This window comes from Zosterops lateralis, assembly GCF_965231275.1.
Source record: "Zosterops lateralis genome assembly, contig: SUPER_6_unloc_1, whole genome shotgun sequence".
In the NCBI taxonomy this organism is placed as follows: Eukaryota; Metazoa; Chordata; class Aves; order Passeriformes; family Zosteropidae; genus Zosterops; species Zosterops lateralis.
In genome coordinates this window covers 181,573-203,276 of record NW_028154616.1, presented here as the reverse complement: position 1 = coordinate 203,276, position 21,704 = coordinate 181,573, and the positions used below count along the sequence as shown (strand labels likewise).

General features: G+C 36.6%; 1 protein-coding gene across 2 annotated transcripts in view; it reads right to left on the bottom strand.

The window, feature by feature from the left end:
- ANO3 (anoctamin 3) overlaps positions 1–21,704 on the bottom strand; it is a 195,587-nt gene that overhangs the window by 34,291 nt on the left and 139,592 nt on the right. For both annotated transcript variants that reach the window (XM_083885374.1, XM_083885375.1), the window contains exons 8-13: positions 18,769–18,900; positions 17,305–17,411; positions 15,849–15,904; positions 13,393–13,514; positions 12,251–12,385; positions 4,830–4,926 (exon numbers count right to left, since the gene is read on the bottom strand). In XM_083885374.1, the coding sequence (XP_083741500.1) occupies positions 4,830–4,926; positions 12,251–12,385; positions 13,393–13,514; positions 15,849–15,904; positions 17,305–17,411; positions 18,769–18,900 (649 nt within the window). The remainder of the gene's footprint in view (positions 1–4,829; positions 4,927–12,250; positions 12,386–13,392; positions 13,515–15,848; positions 15,905–17,304; positions 17,412–18,768; positions 18,901–21,704) is intronic.

Genomic DNA, 21,704 nt, shown 5'->3' with positions numbered 1-21,704 from the left:
AGATAAGATTTCAGGCACTTCAGATCCACCTTGAATCAACATCCTGCCCAAAGTCAAGGCCAAAGTGTTCTGGGTGCAGAACCAGCCCCAAGACCATGTGAATCACCAGGGATCAGAGTCAATTTAATGTGGATGAAAATGACAGACTGATCATTCAGCCATTCAACTTCTAATTCAGGTATTACCTGCATTTTCCTGAAACTATAAACACTTCAGTGTGACATTTTTAAATGGAAGTGGCAGGGGATGAAAGAAATGGGCAAAAACAACAAGAAAAAAAGCATCTTCTGTATTTTGTCTCTAGCTTTGCAAAACGTTGGCAGAAAAAGCTTTTGAAGTATATGATTTTTTTCTAGCATTAATTTGTTCTGTCCAAAGTGATCCTCTGTAGGGAATCTTGGCAGATATTTAATGAAGAACCCCTGACAGCAAGTTTACTAACCTGAAACATGAGCACATGCCTTACATAAATGAGGCAGGTGTCAGAACATAGGCAAATTTGGGGAGATAAATATCAATTAGAGGAACTCACTGCTCCTAATTAATTCAGTGTTTATGTACTCTACAATGAACTACTTGAATGAGTAAGGATTAAAACACTTATTCCAGAATAAGGGTGCTGATTCCTGAAATTATTAATGAATAATTGCTTATTAGCTCTTTGGTTATGTACAAGGTAGCCAGAGAAGTAAATTATATTCCCACAATGACAAAACCAGAGGAAAATGCTTACAAGCTCCATCTCAGGAACAAGAAAGAAGTAGGAAATGCCATTTTCTTTTCCAGAGGGCAGATCCTATTCCTTTTTTTTAAATATGTTACTTCCACTTATAGCACTGACAGTGCTTCAGAAAATAAAACTGATATGAACTCAGACTATAGTTTTCTAACATTTCAAATTGTTTTCATTTACTAACCTGGGTGCAAACACAGTGGAAGCAGTGACATATGTTTAGGTAGTTGTTGCTCAACTTGAGCAACACTGTGGTAACCAGCAGAATCACAATCCCTGCCAGAAATCAGGCAGTTCGTAGCAAGAGGCAATGAGGAAAGCTGCTGTGAAGCTTTGTTTAGAGACATCACAGTGAGTGAGGGCATATTATAACTTTAAGAAAAAGCTTCATAAAGCTATTTTTTTGTTTTTATTTTTCTTTGCTATTTGAGTGCCCAGATGGTAGTCTTATTTTCCCCCAAAAAAGAATTCTCTCTCTCCTCCAGTTGGAGGAGATTCAGAACAGTCAAATCCTGAAAGGAGACAAATTTTGTTTTCTGTGTTCTAATACAAGGTTGATTAGTTTTTCAGAACAAAAGCACTGTCAGGAAAATCTGAGAGCTTACATGAATTTCCATAACTGTAGACACAAGACACAAGAAAAGAGTGCCTGCAACGACAGAATATGAGTGGTTACTCCTTATCTTCTCTGATCATCATCCAATTTTTTTTTTAAAGGATTGATTTGAAAACAAATGAAGTACGGATGGACTGCCACGTTTTTTCCAGTGCAGTGAAGTATTCCAAATGTGACATTATGTGGATTTGGCATGGTCTGATTTTCTGGTAGCTGGGGGCGGGCACAGGGGTAGCTTCTGTAAGAAGATACTAGAAGCTCCCACCATGTCCAACAGAGCCAATCGCTGATGGCTCTGAAGACAGGCATGCTACTGGCCCAATTAGGGAGGCTGGTAACATCTCTGTGATGACATATGTAAGAAGACAATCAAAACAGCACACATGCAGGTTTCTTTCTAATGGTGGGGAGGCACTGCAGCCACCACCATCCCAGTGCTGTGGCTGCTGCCATCCTGGCATGACCCACAGTCAACCTTGCCTCCCTAGTCACTTGCCCTGTGGGCAGAAAAGCAAGTGTGGCAGTGGCAGCTTCTCCTTCCTTGTGCTCCACATGAAAAGCTGGGGTAATGCGCCTCCACAGCCACCACCATCTCAGCGTGGCCTGTGGCAAGCCTGGCTGCCCCTAGCCAGCCATGCTGCAAGTGAAAGGGCAGGGGCAGCGGGGGCAGCTTCCCCTTCCCAGTGCCAGTTCCACTCCAGCCACCACTGCAAAATGGTGGCAGGGCTGCCTGGCCAGCAGTGGAAGCATGAAGACCAATTCCCTAATGCAGAAACTACACGAGATCAACTTCTCAGTGCTATAGGACCGTGCAAGAATCTTTGAATTAGCAGAACTTGTTGACAATGGTACCTACAAGCAGCATTTTTTCTTCTAGTCAGAGAAGAGGAGGAAGTAAGGATACATGAGGGGAAAAACAACCTGGTGACACCAAGGTCAGCAGAAGAAAAGGAGGGTGTGCTGGTTTTGCATGCAAATGGTTTTTTCAAGAAAGTTATAGCAAAACCAATCAGTTACTAGGTTTGAATACTGACATCTGGTGTAGCCTCTAGAAAGGTGATATGCCTCTGTGAACACACAAGGTTAAAAACCAGAGAATACCAGGAAAAGTTCTTTTTTCTTTCTGGTCTGCCCCATGAGCCCATGATCCATATGCAGCTGTGGGAGGCTGTGTGACATGGGAGGGACTTCATAACTGAAGATTCCCGGGCACCTGCTTTTGTGAGAATTAAAGGCCACAAGAGGACTGTTCTTTCTTGTGGGAAGTTACCATACCATATCAAAACAGACTTCTGTCTCAAAATGAACTGATGAAAGACTATTTTATAAGTGGTAAACTGACCTAGAGTTCCAAGTTTTGTCTCTGATACGTTGTCCATGAGAAGGGAAAGGAATCTTGTGGGGGAGGGGAAGTGTTTTAAAGGTTTTATTCTGATTCTTCTTCTTTTTTTTTTTTCTCTCTTGTAATTTTGTTAATAAACTGTCTTAATACCCTTTAAAGTTTTGAGCCTGCTTTGCTTCTCTCCTAATCCTATCTCACAGCTAAGAAAGAGTAAATAATTCTAGTAGGTAGTTAAATCACTACAGTAACTTTGGGAAACTGAAATTTGGGAACTGAAACCACTACAGAAGGGGGAGAAGGTAGTGAGGACTATGGTGAAACAAACTGTCCTGCTGTAATGCATGAAGTCCACAGGGGATGCAGAGATCCATTCGCAGCCTGTGGGAAAAGTGTTCACGCTGGAGTAGGTGGATGCCAGAGAAAGCTGTGATCCAGTGGGAGACCCAAATAGAGAGAGAGAGAGACCCTGCTTCCAAACACAGAGAGAGAGCCCTTCCGTCCAAGCCATAGCAGCCTAGCCTTAAAAGACTGCACCCCACGGACAAGTGACCCACACCACAGCAGTTTTGGGAAGACTGTTTGCCCATGGGAGGGACTCCACATCATAGCAGAGAGAAGACTCCTCTCTTTGAGCAAACAGAAAATAATCTTGGCAACGAACTGACCAAAACCCCCATCCCTGTCTCCCAGTGCTGTCCCTGGAAAAGAGGGAGGGGCTGAAGGGGAGAAAAGGTGTTTTAAAGGCTTATTTTACTTCTCATTATCCTTCTCTGACTCTGTTAATAATGAATTTACTTACTCTGTTGAATTTGATCCTATTTTGCCCTAAGAGTATTTTTCTCCCAGTTGTTAACTCATGAGCCCTATGTTAATTTTTTTCCCTTCTCCTCTAGTCAACTGTAGCAGGGGAAGGCAAGCGAACAACTTTGTGGGTACTCGGCATTTGGCCAGTGTCAAACCATGACAGACATTAAATGGGAAATTTGCATGATTTAAGCCCATGATGTCAGTGTAAATATAAATAAGACACAAAACCTGCTTCTTATTAACTGAGGATGCTAAAATAACAGGATCTACAGGTAAAGGCATACCGCAATTTCAAATACATTAATTTCCTGTTGAAACTGCAGTGGACTGCTGAAGGTGCCCTAAAAAAAGGCATATCTGGGATGGGTTGTATAGCTTGCATAATCTTATATCAATTAAGAAAGCTTTTACTTTAAGCACACATTAAAAAAAAAAAAAAAGAAATCAGTAAAAATGAAGTTACAAAACCCCCTCATGGAGCTAATTTCTGCTATATCATTTTAGCAGTATTTAAAAACAAAAACCATTTTTTCCTTACGTACATTTCCACTGGTATTTATTGCTGTTATTACAAAACAACCTCCTAACTTTTGCATTGTAAAAAAGAAAATTAAATTTCTAAATGGTAAACATAAATAATTTTTAAAAATGTTTTCACAGATAGGTTTGAAATGTTGAGTTTTACTCAGCATTGGTACTACCTATAAGAAATTTTGACATCTAATACAAAATCCATTTTCTCTTTGACACTTCTGCAGTTTTGTTGCAATGCCGTTGCAAAGAGGCTATTATGTTTTATAAATACAGGCTTCAGAGAAAGATTTATTCTATGGGATAAAGAATACAAAGATAAAAGCCAAGGCTGCTTTTACAGAATTATGAACATAACACACATCAAAATATATTGCTTACCAGCAAACACTGCATGTATACAGAGGTCTTTATGATTATTTAAGTTTGAAGAATAGCTTCTTGTAGCAAAATATTTAATTGTATAAAATCTTTGCATTAATTTGACAGAGCAAAGTGGGAGCAAAAATTCAAATACAAAGTAAGTAAGGGAAACAGTAATAAGATAGTTACAGAGAAAAGTAGGATAAACCTTACAAGAAGTTTTATTTGTAAGTCCTCACAGGATACTTAATAAGTTAGTGAAAACAAGAAATTATTAATAAGGAAATGCTCACAGAAAGCAATTTTAGAAAAACCCCAGATCATTTCATCTTATTAGAAACATTTGTAGGGAAACAACATGTTTTTCAGGAAACTTGGTTGAAACAAAGGCAGCCATTATACAATCAAAATTATCTTGATATCAATACAATAATTACCTTGGCATATATGCAGCTTTCATTGAGTTTTTGTAGTGTGCAATTGCGTTCACACATAGGGCACATAATGGTTTCATTTGCCTCGCAGATCTCTTTGCTTTAGGATGAGATAGGAAAATAAAGGTTATAAAAACAATTCTAGCATTCCCAAGATTTTCTGAGGTTATGCCATTTATGTTCTCAGTTTTTTAACAGTGTGTGCACTAAAGACTGGATGAGTAAAATAAATTAAAAGTGAATATTTGGCTTGGAAAGCTTAATCCCAAATCAGGAACCTGAACACTATGAGCCATAGAGTAGTATACAATATTTTTGGGCATCATGATACACTTCTCACACTAGCAAATTCTCTCCCAGATATCAGAAACAAAAAAAACCCAAAAAATTGCTTGTACCCTTTCAAATGCATTTGTAGCCTATTTTTCTAAATTATGTAGAAGATAACAAACATTCAGAACATAGACAACACTGGTATATCTACATTGATTTCAATCAAATGATGCCATTAATATCAGCTGAATGTTTGTTCCACAGGACAACAGCATACACACTTAGACCAGTCACATGTAAAAACCCACTGATGAGGATTTCTGGCAGTAGTATTTCAAGTCTCTGCATTTTTATTTTCTAAAGAACTTACAGATAGAACTAATAAAAACCCCTCCACTTTAATATTCTATTTTGGGGGTCAATATCTTCAAGCCCCATTCTGGTGTTTAAGAATCCTAGGACTGAAGAAGATGAAGTCACTGTTTTCACTGGGACCATTCATATTCAAAGCACAGTACATAGTTAAATGTCGCAACAAAGGCAAAACAGAATTAACAGAAGTGCAAAAATTAATTTTAAAGCAAATTTTAATTGCAGTGAGTAAGCTTCCTGAAGAACCTCAGCAAATACCTTTCCCTATCCTTTACCAATGATGACACGCCTCAAAATGATCCTGACACACTAGGGAAGTAGCAATATAAAACAAGTACCAGGAAAGTCCAACTAATTTGTTTTAATAAACATTGCACTTTCATCTCTCCTCCTCATAAAATCTGTATTTACACTTCTAATACTGCTTGGAAGATCATGCGTATTTCCAAACGAGTGTATCTATTAAATACTTTTTGGCATAACAGTAGACATAAATAAAAGATTAAATATAAGTATAAATCATTAGTCATATTTCATGTCATACCAGAATCACCAGTTCACTGAAACTCTAAACAAAATATGAACCTGAGAAAGAAATCATCTAGAGTAACTGTTAAACCAGAATGAGCACACCCAAGTAATTTCAGAGTTGCAGAGTAACAAAAATTTTAGTGTGTGTCACATCAGAGAATTTTCTTGCTTGTATTTTCATTCAAATTATTAAGTGTGAAAAATCACATTTTAACCATGTTATAATGGTTTGGCAATAATGGAAACTGCTATCAATTATAAAGCAAAAACCTACTCTACTTTGAATTTAATTTCAAGATGATAAATACTACATTTTCTCTGAATTCTCAAAGTGCTGCTTTGCTATATATCCTGAATTAAAGTGCTGCTTTGTTTTCACTAACACATGAAGTTTCACAAAATTATACTGACAGTGATAGGTCACATGCTTTTGCACTACTTTGCAAAAGGAGTAACATTTGTTACACAAGTGTTTGTGATAGGTGCCATGTTAATTGTTATTGGAACTTAAATCTTCAGTAGAAGAGCAAAATAAGCTGCTTTGCGCTGTTTTCACCTATGTATCTAAAATCTGTCTAAAGCATATAGTGCAAAGATATATGTTCAAAAATATATGTTCATGCCTGGCTTTTCTATTTTACTGACAATAAAGGAACAATTTATAACAGTGATAATTAACAATATCTATAAACACATTCTAAACCAAATTCTTTCAAACCATCAGATTTACTTTTATAGAGACTAACCAACTTGACATCTAAGTTGAGAATAAAGATAGGTAATAGATATTGCATCTAATTTGTTCATAGAATTCAAATGATGGGACTACTAAAGGACTATTTAAGCCCTTCTGCTTGACTATAACTTCATATTTCCTCCAGTTTAGCTCAAGGAGGGAACTTGGATCAAAACCCATTCAAAAGTGTATAAAACAAATACAATTGATTGACATTCTCCATTTTTTTTCTGCATGTCCAAATTTTATTAATATAATCCAAATGTCCTGGGAGCTACTATTGAGTTTCTTCAACAGAAATTCTCTGGATTTTTCTCTTGGTTACCTTCTTTTCACAATGGAATCCTGCAATGAGCTGCCAACACTATAAACTCAGTACCCTGGGGGATCTCAGTGCTGCCTTATGGAAACCACAATATTACTAAGCTTGATTCCAAACCCATGCAAGACAAAGAACATCTTCCATTCTAATGTGCATTTCAGTAACAATGCCTAGCTCATGTAACTATTTTGTGTCAGGAAAGGGAAATGTGTAGAATGGAGAAACTTCTGCTTCTCAACATGGGACAAATGTGCATATTTTCTTCTCATAGTGTCTAGTCTTTGATACCACAGTATTCAGAGATTTTGTCTTCCGATCTCATTTCATGTGCCTCTTTACTGTACAATACCTTAAATAATCAAATTATTCAATCACACCTAAGAGTTTATAATTTCTCTGAAATTGTAAATGATCGGACAAGAGAGACACTACGATGAGGCAAAAGTCAGTATGAGAGGGTGTGCTGGTTTTGCACTGATTCAAGAAAACCTGTGGCAAAACCAACTTGTGACTAGCTTTGAATATTGACAACATGTGGAACCAATTAAAGAGCTGGATATGCCTCTGGGACTATCCAGGTTAAAAATCGGGAAAATCCCGGGAAGCTCTCTTTTCTTCTAACCTGGGAAGAGGTAACTGGGTGCCAGCGGGGTCAGCCCCGCTCCACTGCGTGGCCCCTAGGCCTGGCGTGGCCTGGCCGAGCCCTGCCACTGCTGCAGCCCTGTCAGGGCCAGGCCTGGTGGCTGCTGGGCAGAGGGACGGGAGGAGAGAAGGCACTGTCCTGGAGCGGCTGTTAACATCCTGCCGCTGAACCCACGCCTCCCTCCCGTCACAGCCCCAGGAGGCCGACCATGGCCAGGCGAGGCTTGTCAAGGGGCCAGGCCCTTTTCCCTCCTCCCAGCACAGCTTTCTGAAGAATCCTCCACCGTAGACAGCTCTGGCCACTGCTGCCAAGTCATCCAGCCATTGTCTTATGATAATTTTGAACAGAGAGAGAGAGATGAGATGAAGATCTGCCCCTGGAGGAGAAGAAGGTCTCTGTTCCCAGAGATAAAAGATTATCTCAGAGAGAGATGAAGAGAACCTTTGCTTTTGAACCACTCATCTTTAAAATGGTACCCCATGAGTTTACATGGCCTATAATGCAGCTGTGGGAAGGCTGTGTGATACAGGAGGGACTTCACAAATTCAGATTCCTGGGCAGCTGCTTTTGTGAGAATTAAAAGCCACAAGAGAACTGTTTGTTCTATGGTAGACCAAAAGAGACTTCTCTCTCTAAAAGAACTGATGAAAGACTATTTTATAAGTCATAAACTGACCTAAAGTTCCAAGCCTGATCACTATAAGTTGTCAGTAAGAAAGAAAATAAACTGTTGGGGGAGAAGGGAGTGTTTTTAAAATTTTATTCTGATTTTTATTAATTTTGTTTTCTTTTGTAGTTTTGTTAATAAACCTTTCTTTATACCTTTTAAAGTTTGAACCTGCTTTGCTTTTCTCCTAATCCTATCTCACAGCAGAAAAGAGTAAATAATTCTAGTGGGCACTCAAACCACGACACTAATTTTTGGAAAATAGAAATTGGCAAACCTGAAACCACTACAGAGGGGATATTTGCTCTCTTTTGATGGTACCCTTCCTTCTTTTCCATTTCTAACTTGCCCGTGGCAATCAGAGATGTACTACAGAGAGAATCCTTCTTTCACACAGAGGGCAGAGACTCATGGCCCTGTGCTGAGCTGAGATGGGCTCCTGACATAGGCTGATACATCTCTCTCTCTCTTTATATATCTCACATGTAGTATATACTTATGTAATATTTTAATATGTATATATAAAGAGCCAACTGCTAGCAGACTGAGCATAGAGCAGAGGCAGGCACTTGGAAAAGTCAGAAACAAGACAAACTAATTCTTAGACATCATTCTGCATCACCCTCAAATTATTGCTGCACAAAACCAATAGCTGGCATGGTAAGCAATGTTTGGCAGTACATACTCCTGTATTTGCTCATTACTTCTCTACTGAAATGGTGCTGGATATCTGGAAAAGAAAGAAAATGATCGTTTCCTGCCTACAGCCACTAGAGGTGGGCTGATGGCAGCTTCTGGCATCTGAGAGGTAAAGGCACATCACTGAGCAAAGTATCCTTCTGCAAAACTGATTTGATCATTTGTTAAGCTCAGATTTTGTAGTACACAAGACAGATGAAAAATAGGGCTTTTTGATGGAATTTATCATACTTAAATGAACACTTCCTAATAGCCATGGATTCCTCATAACAGGTGTAATAAACCTGTTTCACATGAAACAGCGTTCACCGTATAATACTGAATCTGGTGCAACATGCCAGTTCTGACATTGCCATAATGCCCTAACATCATGCTTACAATTCTAATTTCCACTGGGTTTCCCGTGTCTAGATTTTTTTAAAGTAACATATCCAATTCTGTTTCTTCCAGATTGCTGCTGAACGCTGCATTTGTGTATGGTGGTAGCTGCAGGGCTCAAAATCAAATGATATCTTTTAAAACTCTTACAGATGCTTATCTAGAATTTTCTTAAAAAGAATGCAGAAACACCAGATAAATAATCTCTCAGTTCCAGACTACAGTAAGAATAAGAACAGGTGTGCAGTCCATCTGCCTGCTAATGGATGATTCCTGTCTGCTCTAGGTATGAAGTTTCTGTCTAATCCTTACTAACACCTTCCAGGCTAAGAAAAAAATATGGCAAGGAGTAGCATCAGTTATCAGTGGCCTTTAGAATTGCCTAAGTACACAAGGTGATACAGAAAACATCTACATACATTTTAACAAGCCAGGTTTAACCAGCTTGAATTACACATTTCACAGCTGTTCTTACTAACTTGGTTGTAGCAACACACTGACATGACAGTATTGTGTCATGACTAACCAGAGGGACTGCATGGATTCACACAATCAAAGGCAGGTAGCACCTTCTTCACAGAATTAACACATCCAGATTACAGATGTGTCACAGAGCACATGTTTAGGACTTCTGCAATAACCCATCCTCTGACAGTATTTTGAAATGAACATTGGCTAATGATAGGTACAATAAATATATGAATATTCACCTTCCCTTGTAGGCATACAAGATTTATATGGGGGTTTACCTAACTTTCAGTCTCTTGTTTCTGAAATAGAGCCTGAAGACCTGGGGCACACTGGCACTCTGTGTAGCACAGCATGACACTGAGGTGCCTCAGGATGAGACCCAATACAACCAGCCCCCACAGGGACAAACACAAATGTGTTTTGTCTGTGTTTTCTCTGCAGCTACTAAGCAGCAGCCAAAGGAAAAAACTGAGGAAAGAAACCCCCAAAAACTAGCATACCTCCATGCTCGTGATTTACAACACCCTACAACCTTCAGCAAGGAAGATAACTGCATTCTTCTGTTAAACGGGAGTTGTATCTTCAAGTCTCCTGAGAGAAGCATATGACACATGGGAGGTGGTTGTCCTGTTCTATTCTGCGCTGGTGCAGCCTCACCTTGAATATGGTGTGCAGTTTTGGGAGCCACAATATAAGAAAGATATAAAGCTCTTAGAGAGTCTCCAAAAAAGGGCCACAAAGATGGTTAAGGGCCTAGAGGGGAAGCCATATGAGGAGCAGCTGAAATCACATGCCTTGTTCAGCCTGGAGAATAGGAGACTGAGGAGAGATCTCATAGCAATCTAATACCTCATAGCTTCCTCTTCTTTCTGGTGACCAGTGACAGGACCAGAGGGAACATATGAAGCTGTGTCAGAGGTGGGTTAGGTTAGATGTTAGAAAAATGTTTTTCAATCACAGGGCAGCTGGGAACTGGAACCAGGAAGGTAGTCACAGTACCAAGATCAACAGAGTTCAAAAAGTATTTGGACAATGATCTCAGGCACACGATGGGATTCTTGGGCCTGTCCTAAGCAGGCCTAGGAGTTGAACTTCAATGATCTTTGTGAATCCTTTCCAACCCAGGATATTCTATGATTCTATGATATAAAAGCTCACAGTTTGAAAGAATGACATTATTAGAAAATCTGTTCTTTTTCTCAGGCCCCTTGTTCCCCCTTTGTTGGAACTGTGCCATTGTACGTGACAAACACAAGATTGACAGTTCAACACCTGTGATCCCTGTGCTCCAAGAACAGGCTGATACTCGACTTTTGATCCACTGCATTTTGAAGACATTTATGATGAAAAACAATCCTAATTCAGAGAACAATATCTTAAAGACAGCATCATTTCCTGGCTGTTAAATTTATTACATTTACCTGTATTTAATGTGGTTCAAATTTGTACACTAAAAAAAAAAAAGTGTTAATTACAGCACTGTAGAATATAATAACTCACTGTGAAATTGAAGTTAAAGAAAGCTCCTTAGATAAAACTTGAATATAGTCTTGCTCAAAGCCAGACAACATTTTCTATGAAATCTGACTCCAAGTATGCACACAGCCTAAGCATCCAAACTGCTTGGAGCAACAGCTGCAATTGTAAGAGCACTGATACTGTCTGATAACATGTAAAGGAGTACTTTGCAATACGGTGGATGCTCAGAGAGTTCCTAGAAGTACAGTCAGCACTTAAGCAGCCTCATCACAACATCTAAATGGACATAAGTCTTTCTCAGAGCAAAATCACGAAAACTTGGTTAATTTCACATGGTTGTAATCTCCCTGAAGCTAAGCCTCCTGGTGGCAAGTTATGCTGATGCAGATAAGAATTTTGTTAGACTTCAAGTTTACCACTATTAATGAAGAAGGAAAAAACGACATAGGCAAAAGTTGAAGTTTAGTAGCTGTATTACACTCTGGAAGTTATAGCAAAATAGAGGTAATGAGGGAATATGTCTGTTTTTTCACCCATTAGCCTTAATTAGATGAACAACTATTGCAGTATCTGCAACATGAGAATTGGTCCTAACAGACTGATCTGTTTCTCTTTAATGGAAATCACTGCAGATACAGTGATAAAAATGCCCACTGCCAGCGGTACACATCTGGCTTGATGCAAAACAAATATACAAAGTGGAAATACTTGACTCAAATACCCACTATTCTATTTTGGTTATTTTTAAATTATTACCATATCTGCAAAACATTTAAAAGTATAGTAATCTAAGTTGTGCCAGACTGTTCTTAATTTTCAACAGGCTATTACATATTATTAAATAGAATTTTACCTTACTTGGCTGGAATCCATAGTAAATAATCCATAGAGGAAAACAAAGAGCCCAACCAGGGCAGCAGGAATAAGCATTCCAGTATACCATCCCAACCAGGCAAAATACAGTCCAATTTTTTCACCAAAGTATCGCCTACATCAAAAGGAAACACATATATTGTTTAAAACTGAATTTTATGGTGACCTCCATTTATCTCTACTGTCACAGTTGTAGAATAATTCTAACAAGGAACTACCATTACAAGTTCATGGCAAAAATTGTCTCTTTAGAAAACAGGTTTTTTTAAGGCTAGCATAATATTTTAATGACATTAATTGCAGATTTATGAGAGTAAGGATATAACTGTACTGCCTCTGTAATTTTTCTGTCCTTGCAAGGACTAAGTAGATGGACTAGTAGCAACATTATTGAGCATAGGATGGATGGATGGATGGATGGATGGATGGATGGATGGATGGATGGATAGATAGATATACACAGACAAAAAAATCTGGAAAAAGATAAAGTAAGTTAGTGTGACCTAAGTATTCAATTTAAAAAAACATAAGTTTTTTAAAAATGTTATCTAATTATCTAATTCATGGTAGATAATCATACATAGATAATATGACATATTTCAAATTACTATTAGTGAAAACAATGCTCTGAAAACAGAACCTGAAGACTGAACTTTAATTCTTCAAAACTTGGGTATCAGTTGCTAGAACAGATGAAATAGCAGTGATCAGAAAGTCAGTCAAGGATGATACAGCATAAAATTGTCCCATGGCACATGCTGAGCTCCACCAATAATTGGTTATGACTCAGATCAGGAATAAAAGCTTACAGCAAGGAAAATGGACTATTGATATTCAATGCAGAGGAGGAAACTATGAAACCCAAATATCACCATTATTTAACTAAAATTATGTATATTTCTGCAAATTCCTGAACAGTTGGAACTACCTGTACATTATGCAGACTCATTTGGAATTAACATACAAAAGACCACCCAAAAGAGGCAACTTAAGAAAACTCCAGCCTTATCCAATAATAGGGAATATCTAAATGTTATAGGAAAGCATAAGGAATTTATGAATATAATTAGCACACTGTTGCCAGGCTTTTTGTATCATAGAAAATCTTCAAAGTATGAATACCTGATTAAATCAAGAGGCTGGTATTTGTACCACATTCCCCATCGTGCCCAACGCTCATACAAGAGGTGTCTGTGATTCTGTGCTCCATGTGTTTTGATGGGATGTCTGCTTTTGTGACTTCCCTGAAAAAAACCACAAAGAAATATAAGTACATTACTAGGCTCTATGGAAAATGTATAAATTTCTTAGGTATTTTTTCTTATAATTTTAATAGAAATGTTCTTTGTGTTTAATAAATAGTTCTCTTATTCTGGGCACATCTGGAACACATCATCAGGAGCTAATGTAAGCCTGACATAAGAGACAAGGTTACATGTACTTTTGAAATGGCCAGTTTCTCTAACAATTAATGACCAAAATATATTCATAGAAGACTTCAAAGAATACTCAACTCTTTATATGACCTTTTGTTTCTATTTCACTAATAGATACATGTATGCTTTCGCCTATTAAAATTTTTCAAGAAATTCTTGTGGTATATTTTTATTTCTTCTATAAAATTTTAGAAATTTCTAGTATGTCAGCTCTCGTCTCCTAGACATTTTCCATGACTTTCTTTCACTACTGTTGAAGGTATAGAGAAATATATTCTTTCTGTGGCACATACTTTCTAAGATGAAGGAAACAGAATTGGCATTATTTTGAAGCTATATAGGACTCGAGGCATTAAAAGCAAAACAGAGTCAGTCTGATTCAAAAGCAGTCCTTCCAGGCCACATATGACAGACCACCTAACAGACTAAAAGAATAGTCTCATGCTTGGCAGTAAAAAGGTAGCAGACATTTGCTAGAACAGTCTTGAGCAGAATCTCTTGCATTTGTAATTTTGCTCCAATTCTGAAGTAGGTCATATCCCTTAGCTGAACTTTTTCCCCAAAAAACTTCCATCACTCAGCTGTGGTAAAGAAAATATTTCATCAATTGACTGCAAGTGAGCCAAGTAATTTCTTATCAGGAGAGCAGAGTTCTCCAGTGCCATACTTTAGTTAGTGATCAAACAGATTCTTGACCGTGGTAGATCTAGGTAACTAAGCCATTTAGATTTTTATCATGTAATTGAAATCTTGAGCATTCCCCACAATTCAAAGAAGACCATTTACTTCTTGCAATCTGCTGATTCTCTGACTGAAGAATGAGTTTAAACCAAAGCTAACATAGCAAAGAGTTCAAGTCTACTCCTGTCTTCTTACAGTCAGCAAAGCAGCATACCAAAGATGTTAACACCGAGTGTGACCTTTGCAGCATCTAGGAACACCTAGGAAGAGAACATGAACTTATTCTCACAGTAGACTGGATAAATGACTGCATAGCATTATCTAATATTATATGTTTTAACTTTTTTCCTGCTTCTTTCTGCACTATTATCCATAAAAGAGTTCAACTCTCAGCATTCCCACTGGAATTGAATTTTCACTCTTATTTGTTCATGTGGGAAAGAAAAAAAAAATTAAAAAAATAAATTAAGTATTCCACCACTAGTCCTTAGCCTCAGTCAAGCAGCAATTAAGATAAGAGTGGCTTAAAAATATGATTTCACTAATTTTAACTAAGATGTGGAAACAGTAGCTTATGCCATAACAAAGGAATATATCAAATGGATATGACAGCATGGCCTTGATGCCAGAGAAAGCTTCACAGGCTTTTCTGGTAGTACAGCCAGTTTTTCCCTGAAGTCAATAATGCACAGATGAAGCATTAGCAATGATGTTACGTTGTTTATCTAAAATACTCCTTCTCTGTCTTCTTAGTACTTAATAATTAAAAAATAACTCTCAGCCATTTTTAAACCCTTTGAAACATGAAATCAAGTCACAATATTCAGCTGAAACACCCAGAGTTCAGAGCTGCAAACCCTGAGAGCATTTCAAGACTGATGATGTGTGGCTTGCTTCTTCTTTTCAACATCAAAAGATTTTCTGAAAATCCTCTTAAGTCACACACAGGTTTTTAGCTTATTTTGTGGATTTATAGTCTTTAGTCAACTTTAAACTACTGGAAAAAGTATTGTCAAGTAGAAATTATCCAGAACTATTCTGAAAATACTAAACAGGAAACAATTAAGCAATCTCTCTAACTGTGATCAAGTGGCCAAGCTATTGGGAAAACAAAACCTTTTGTAGGTGGCAAGCAAAAAAAATTCAATATAACTAGCTGGAACAATTTGGAACTGATACTCTCCTTAAGAACTCAACAGGTAATGCCCAATTCATAAAAATCAGAGAAGAATTATAATACCCTAGTCCAACAAGAAAATGTTCCAGGATGCTTTTATAATATCCAAATTGTCTAAATACAGAATTTTAAAAGGCAGTATTAAAGTAAAAGCTATAAATAAAAGAAGCATCAACAAATACAATATGAAATTAAAAGTTTGCAGGACAAAATTAAAGTAAGATCCCAAACCACTAGTGCAAGCTTTAATCTAAAAATGAAACTAAAAATCAAATCTAGGTTACCTCATGTGGTGGAAATGCTGCTTCATATGTTCCATTATTTATTAACCTATTAATACCTAAAAAAAACCAAAAAAAGCATTAGTTCTGAATATCAATATTTTACACATGTTTTCAAGTAGTGTGAATTTTCAAGTTACATTTGGAGAATGTAACTTAGTGTCAAATGATAAGAATGCTGCTAAAGATGACAGTCAATAATCCCACCAACTACTTCAGCAAGTATTGCAGATCCTTCAAGATTTCTGGGTCTGTCAAACTAGATAGCAACTCACCAAAGCACCAAAGTCTGCAACTTTTCTCTCAGGGTTGAGTGCTTATACCAGATTGAGTGTGAGAAGATAGTTTCATTCACATTGTATTCCTCAGAGCATAAAATACAGATTCTATGGGTGACCAGATGATCTGATACACACAGACAGTGGTATGGATAGACAGTCCTTGAGGCAGTGAAAGCCCCTGCAGGATTACAAGCTAATGTGGTATTTTTCAATATAAGCCAGCTGACAACTTCATAGCAGAGCAGTGCTCTGTGCCAGACTGACTGCATTTTGGATCAGTTCCTAGAGTCTTCCTAGAACTATGTTTGTTGTACGAGCACAGCACGTTATAAAAAATGAAAAAAAAAATTACCATTGATAAGTACAATAAAAAGATTCAATAGCCTTTAAGAGCAAATCTGTAGCCAAAAGTTTCTCAAAGGAACAGGTATGTATGATGGAATACAGATTTGCCGCTTCAAATATACACATTATACTAAACTAATCTCATAATAAAATTTGCCATCATCAGCTGCAAAGGTGTTAGATATGAACACTTACTCTCCCTGTTTTTCTTACTACTGCTTTTGTTCAGAAACTCAAGCAACAACTTTCTGTAACTGGTATCATCCAAGCCTCTGCATATTTAATCCTTTATTTAATTCCTGCAGAAAAAATAGAAAATCATGCATACCCCTGGTCATTAAAAATGCAAATGGGTAGTTAGACCTTCTAAAAACTAACACTGTATTATGAGTGTTGATATAAACTGAATTGAGTCTTCAGATCAACTGTCTCTGAGCTACACAGAGACCTCAAATAAGTCAAGTGCAGCACACACTGATTCTGCTGGGCTGAAACGGATGGATTAGCTGAAATAGTAGGATCAGTCCTTGAAAACACTGTCAGCTTTCTGAGCTATATGTAACCTTTACCATGGCTCTCAATAATGTAAAGTTACGATAATCTCACCATTTTATTTTAATGAATGATTAATTAAGTTAAAAATATTGCAGATTTTGACTGAGATATTTAGGTAGAAAATGATGGGACATTGTTTCAACTCTGTCACTGCATAAATTAAAAGATTTCAAGAACAGGAAAAAATTAACTGAGTTTATTCAAATTATATCTTCTCAGGCAATTAAATATGAAAAAATTTATAGCTTTGGGTTAGGTAAAAAATACAACATTCTCACCCATTTTGGATTTCCCATCTTCATACTTAGTTCTCTGTAGCACATGATGCACAATTCTACTTCTTGTGGAATTGCTGAAGAAGCTGTCTTTGTTGTTTATTGTAAAACTATTAAAATAATTAATATCTTAATATCCAAAACAATGCACACACATTGAAACATAGCTGTTTAAGTGTTTTCTTTTTAAAATGATTTATTGGATGTTTACATTCCTTAGGCATAAGATTTCAAACCCTTACAGCAGGTTTAATAAAGTTATCCTTATCACAGATTTTTTGGGGAAAACAAAACTAAAATTAAAACCAAAAATATCCTACTATCTAGTTAATTTTAGTTCTAGATATAATTAATTAAATAAAGATCTTCAATTACAGTGATGACCTTAAATTCAAATTACTTATGAGTTGATAGTTTTTTATGCAGTGGAACTACTCTACTATTAAAAAAAAAATAAATCCATGCACTGGAGATTTGGGTGGCAGGTCCACCATTTTCCCTTAGAGGATCCTAGGATGGAGCCAAGTAAAGCATCCTTGACCAGATGGCTCCATTCTAGACACCAGAAATCTCATATGCAGGAGCTTCTCCCTGCTCAGCCGTGCCAAAACTGCTGTTACTACAATTAATTACACTAGCTGAGCTGATTGATAAGGAAAACATCAAAAGCAGGGGATTGATCCAGTGCAGTATGGTAAGTTGCTGAAAAAAACCAAAAACAAATTGAGACTATAATGCAATTACTCTGTTTTTCTAGGGTGAAGTCAGTTCACTACCGTTTAGCTTCTTTACCGAGCAGAAAAATCCTGTTTATCCTCATTCATATTTCAACTTTAACTTTTCTCTCCTAAAACAGTTTTCGCAAAATAACTTTAAAATTAAGAAACAGAATTTTAAAATCTAACTTTATAGGTACTTAAAAAATTTATGTCACAGTTTAACTATAGCATCCTCAACATGCTATAATCCTCAACATGCTATAATCCTCAACATGATTTGAACACATATTGTTTTGTTGTATATATATTTGTATTTTCAGAGGCAAAAGACCTTTTTAAACGCAGATCTGATAAGAGAGAAAAAAATCATCACTGCTTTTAGCTTGCTTCTGGTGTTCCAAATTTCAACAGCAGCACCAGGTTTTGCCTAAGTAAAAAAAGTAATAAGCACAGAAAACCTGAGCAAGTTTTTGCATTTTGTAATATAAGGGAAAGAAAAACCAAGAAACTTCTAAACTAAAATGGCAACATTCATTTTTCAATCAACTTTCAAATTATATTACTGAGTGACCATCAAATAGCAATTAACACAGAGCAAATTTTCACTTTAAGAGAATAATATGAAATAGGATGCTTGGTATTGCCAGTGACCATCTGTTAGCAGTAACCTCTATGGCACTTGCTTAGAAGTGAGAAAACAGAAAATCCTTGTGGTCTCTGGCACTGCTTTTCCAATCCCAGCACTTACTGGTGTATGCGTGCACGGCTAAAGGGTGCTGTGTAGCAATCTGTTTCTTCTAGATCAGGCAGGGCCTCCTTATCAAGCTTCATTGGATTTCTTGGCAACCAACTTTTCAGCTCTCTAATATTCCTCTGCAAACTGAGACAATAAGAAGTCAGATTTACACGCTCTCAATTCCTTGTTATTTACATCTCCAGCATTGCATATTTAGTGACATCATACTAGAAATGAAATTAAATGAAAGCAGGAAAGTTCCACATTAGGTAAGTAAAAGAAAATAACAAGTTAAAAAGCAAAATTAACAATACTTATTTGCAATCCATCTTGAACACTTTACTTGAGTAAAACTCATCCTAAATTTAGTGGGATTATGGCTCAAAATGGGACTCCTGTATTGAGTCTGGAGAAATTAATTTTCCAAGGTAGTTCATCTGGCAGAATGGATGTTTATGCTTTAGGCAAGATTATATCTAGCTGCACTGAACAAAGCAAGTGAAACTCCTTCCCACTCTCTTGCCTGGCAATGTGGACACTAACATTCATAAAAGTAAATTTGAGAGTGCTAAGGATCATATTAGGGTTTTCTAATTGCAACAAAGTTTTCCCCTGCAAAATTTTCTTAAAAATCCAAGAGCTGATATTGCCTTACAAAACAGTATACCTAAATATCAAATAAAATAAAGGACATGTTACACCAAAATGGTTACACAGTATTTAGGCAAAAACCCCCTAGACATGTCTTCCTCCAAATTTCTAAAAATTGATACTACAAAACACAAACAGAACATCAATGCTGTATTTTCAATAAATTATATACTGACAACATCGGAGTTTTTTTCTCTACTGGCACCTTGCCTAAATCATATCGCAGGATACAATTTATGCACAGGTAAATCTAGTCAAGTGCAGTTAATTTACAAGCAAATGCTCACTTCTGTTTTGCGCTCCTTCCTCACCTATACTTTTTCATATTCAACTGCAATGCAACATGGTTATTTAAGGAGTAGATCTCAAATAAAACATGCTATATCATTACACAATAAGCACATCAGAGATTCAGAAAAACTCTAAATTTGAGAAAATAATTTCCTAAATAGTATTTTTTTTTCTATTTCAGTAGAATTTGGGTTCTACTCAATTAATATGTATGCATGATATATAAAGCATATATATTTTATATCCACAAGAAGTGTAAAACTACGGAACAATTTTTTTTTTCTCTGAGGTGAATACTTCATTGTATTTGCTAAGCAGAAGCACAGCTACACATTTCATAACATCCATAGTAAAAAGTTATATTTCATAATGTTATTAATACTTCATAATGTGAATAAACACAATTTCATAATGTTCACAGTAAAGACTAATATGTGATGACATGGTAAATTGCTCTCAGGTAACAAACTAACCCTTGTAAAAATGCCTTTCTTATTATCAACATCAGCACAAACATTCTACCCCTATTCCACAGAGCACCAGATAGAAGTTTTAGTGAAATGTGGGAGAAGGATTTTACAGTTACATTTAAAATTCTCAAAAGTTTGTTCTGGCTATATATTGCAAGATATTGGTGCACATTCTGTTGTAACTGATACTGTACTTGAGGGACACCACTTGTGTACAACATCAACCATTATAAGCCAAAGCACATATGTTCATGAAATTCAAACACAGAATACAGTTCACAGGCAAGCGGAATTCCTTAAGTGTCTCTGTAATAATGCCTTAGTAAGTGAGTTGATTATCTTTATTAGTTCCAGTGGAAGTTCTCTTATATATAAGTGGAGTTTCCCTTTTACTCTCTTGAACTCTTTTTTCTGTTGTATACTAGCTGACTTTTTAGTCAAAATCCGGAATTCTATTTTAATAAGGAAAAGATGCAGATGCATCGGGAAGAAAAGAAAAACAATGCCTCTAATTTCAGATTTTTTTTTTTTTATGGAAGTACTTTAAAATTGGTTATGGGAAAAGTCTTGATCATTTCTCCCATACAAAAATAATAATAAAATAATAATAATAATAATAAAGTAGATAAATATTATGTTAAAGAAAATAGCTCTTGTTTAAAATTCATGGCTGCTTCTTTTAACACAAAAAGCAGCACTGGAATAGATTAATGCTTGTGTCCACACTACATTTGCAGTTTGTCTTCTGAGAAAAAATGTGCTAGATAGCATAGAATATTGCAACTGAGAAATGTATAAAAATGATCTGACAAGAGAGAGATTTTTCTTATGTTATTTTAGTGTTGAAGAAGAAACTGAATTTTTATGGAGCTTGCCTTTAAATACATTTTTTTTTGCCTAAATCATAGGACAAAGTATTAGCATTTTTACTCAGAGTGGCTTTCTGTGGAAGAGGTTGACAGCTGGCCTGTGAGCCTGAATTGTAAGTTAGCTAAAGAAGAAACTGATAAGATTCATGTTTACCCCTAAAAGGAATTTTACCAAGGTCGTTAGCATGGAAACTGAGAAGAAGGAGAAGACAAACAAAAGAAACCTGCAGCTAAAGAAGTATTTTTAGAAAAGTTCCCTGACTGCTAGCTAAAAACAGCGGTGGAGACTGCTTTGTACCAATTAACACTGTGTTGATCTATTGTAACCAATTAATAAAATGTAAACTCTGTTAAGGAATATATAAAAGACAACATGCAGACAATAAATTAGGGAAACATTTAACACATTCTGTGTATCCTAGCCCTCTCAACAGCAACAGCTTTCTAGGTTAAAAGTAGCAGTTTAAACAAATTCCTGACCTAATCTATTCAATGTAGCCTATTTAGAAACAGTAAAAGCAGAGAGAGTTAGTCTTGGGAAGTCAGTAGTTCAGCCAATGAGTTAAACACTGTCCCAGTGGAACGGTGCTGTAAAGTTTTGGGATACTGCTTCAGGTATGATTTTATTGAAATCCCTCCAGCTGGTGCTACTGAAACACTGTGCACC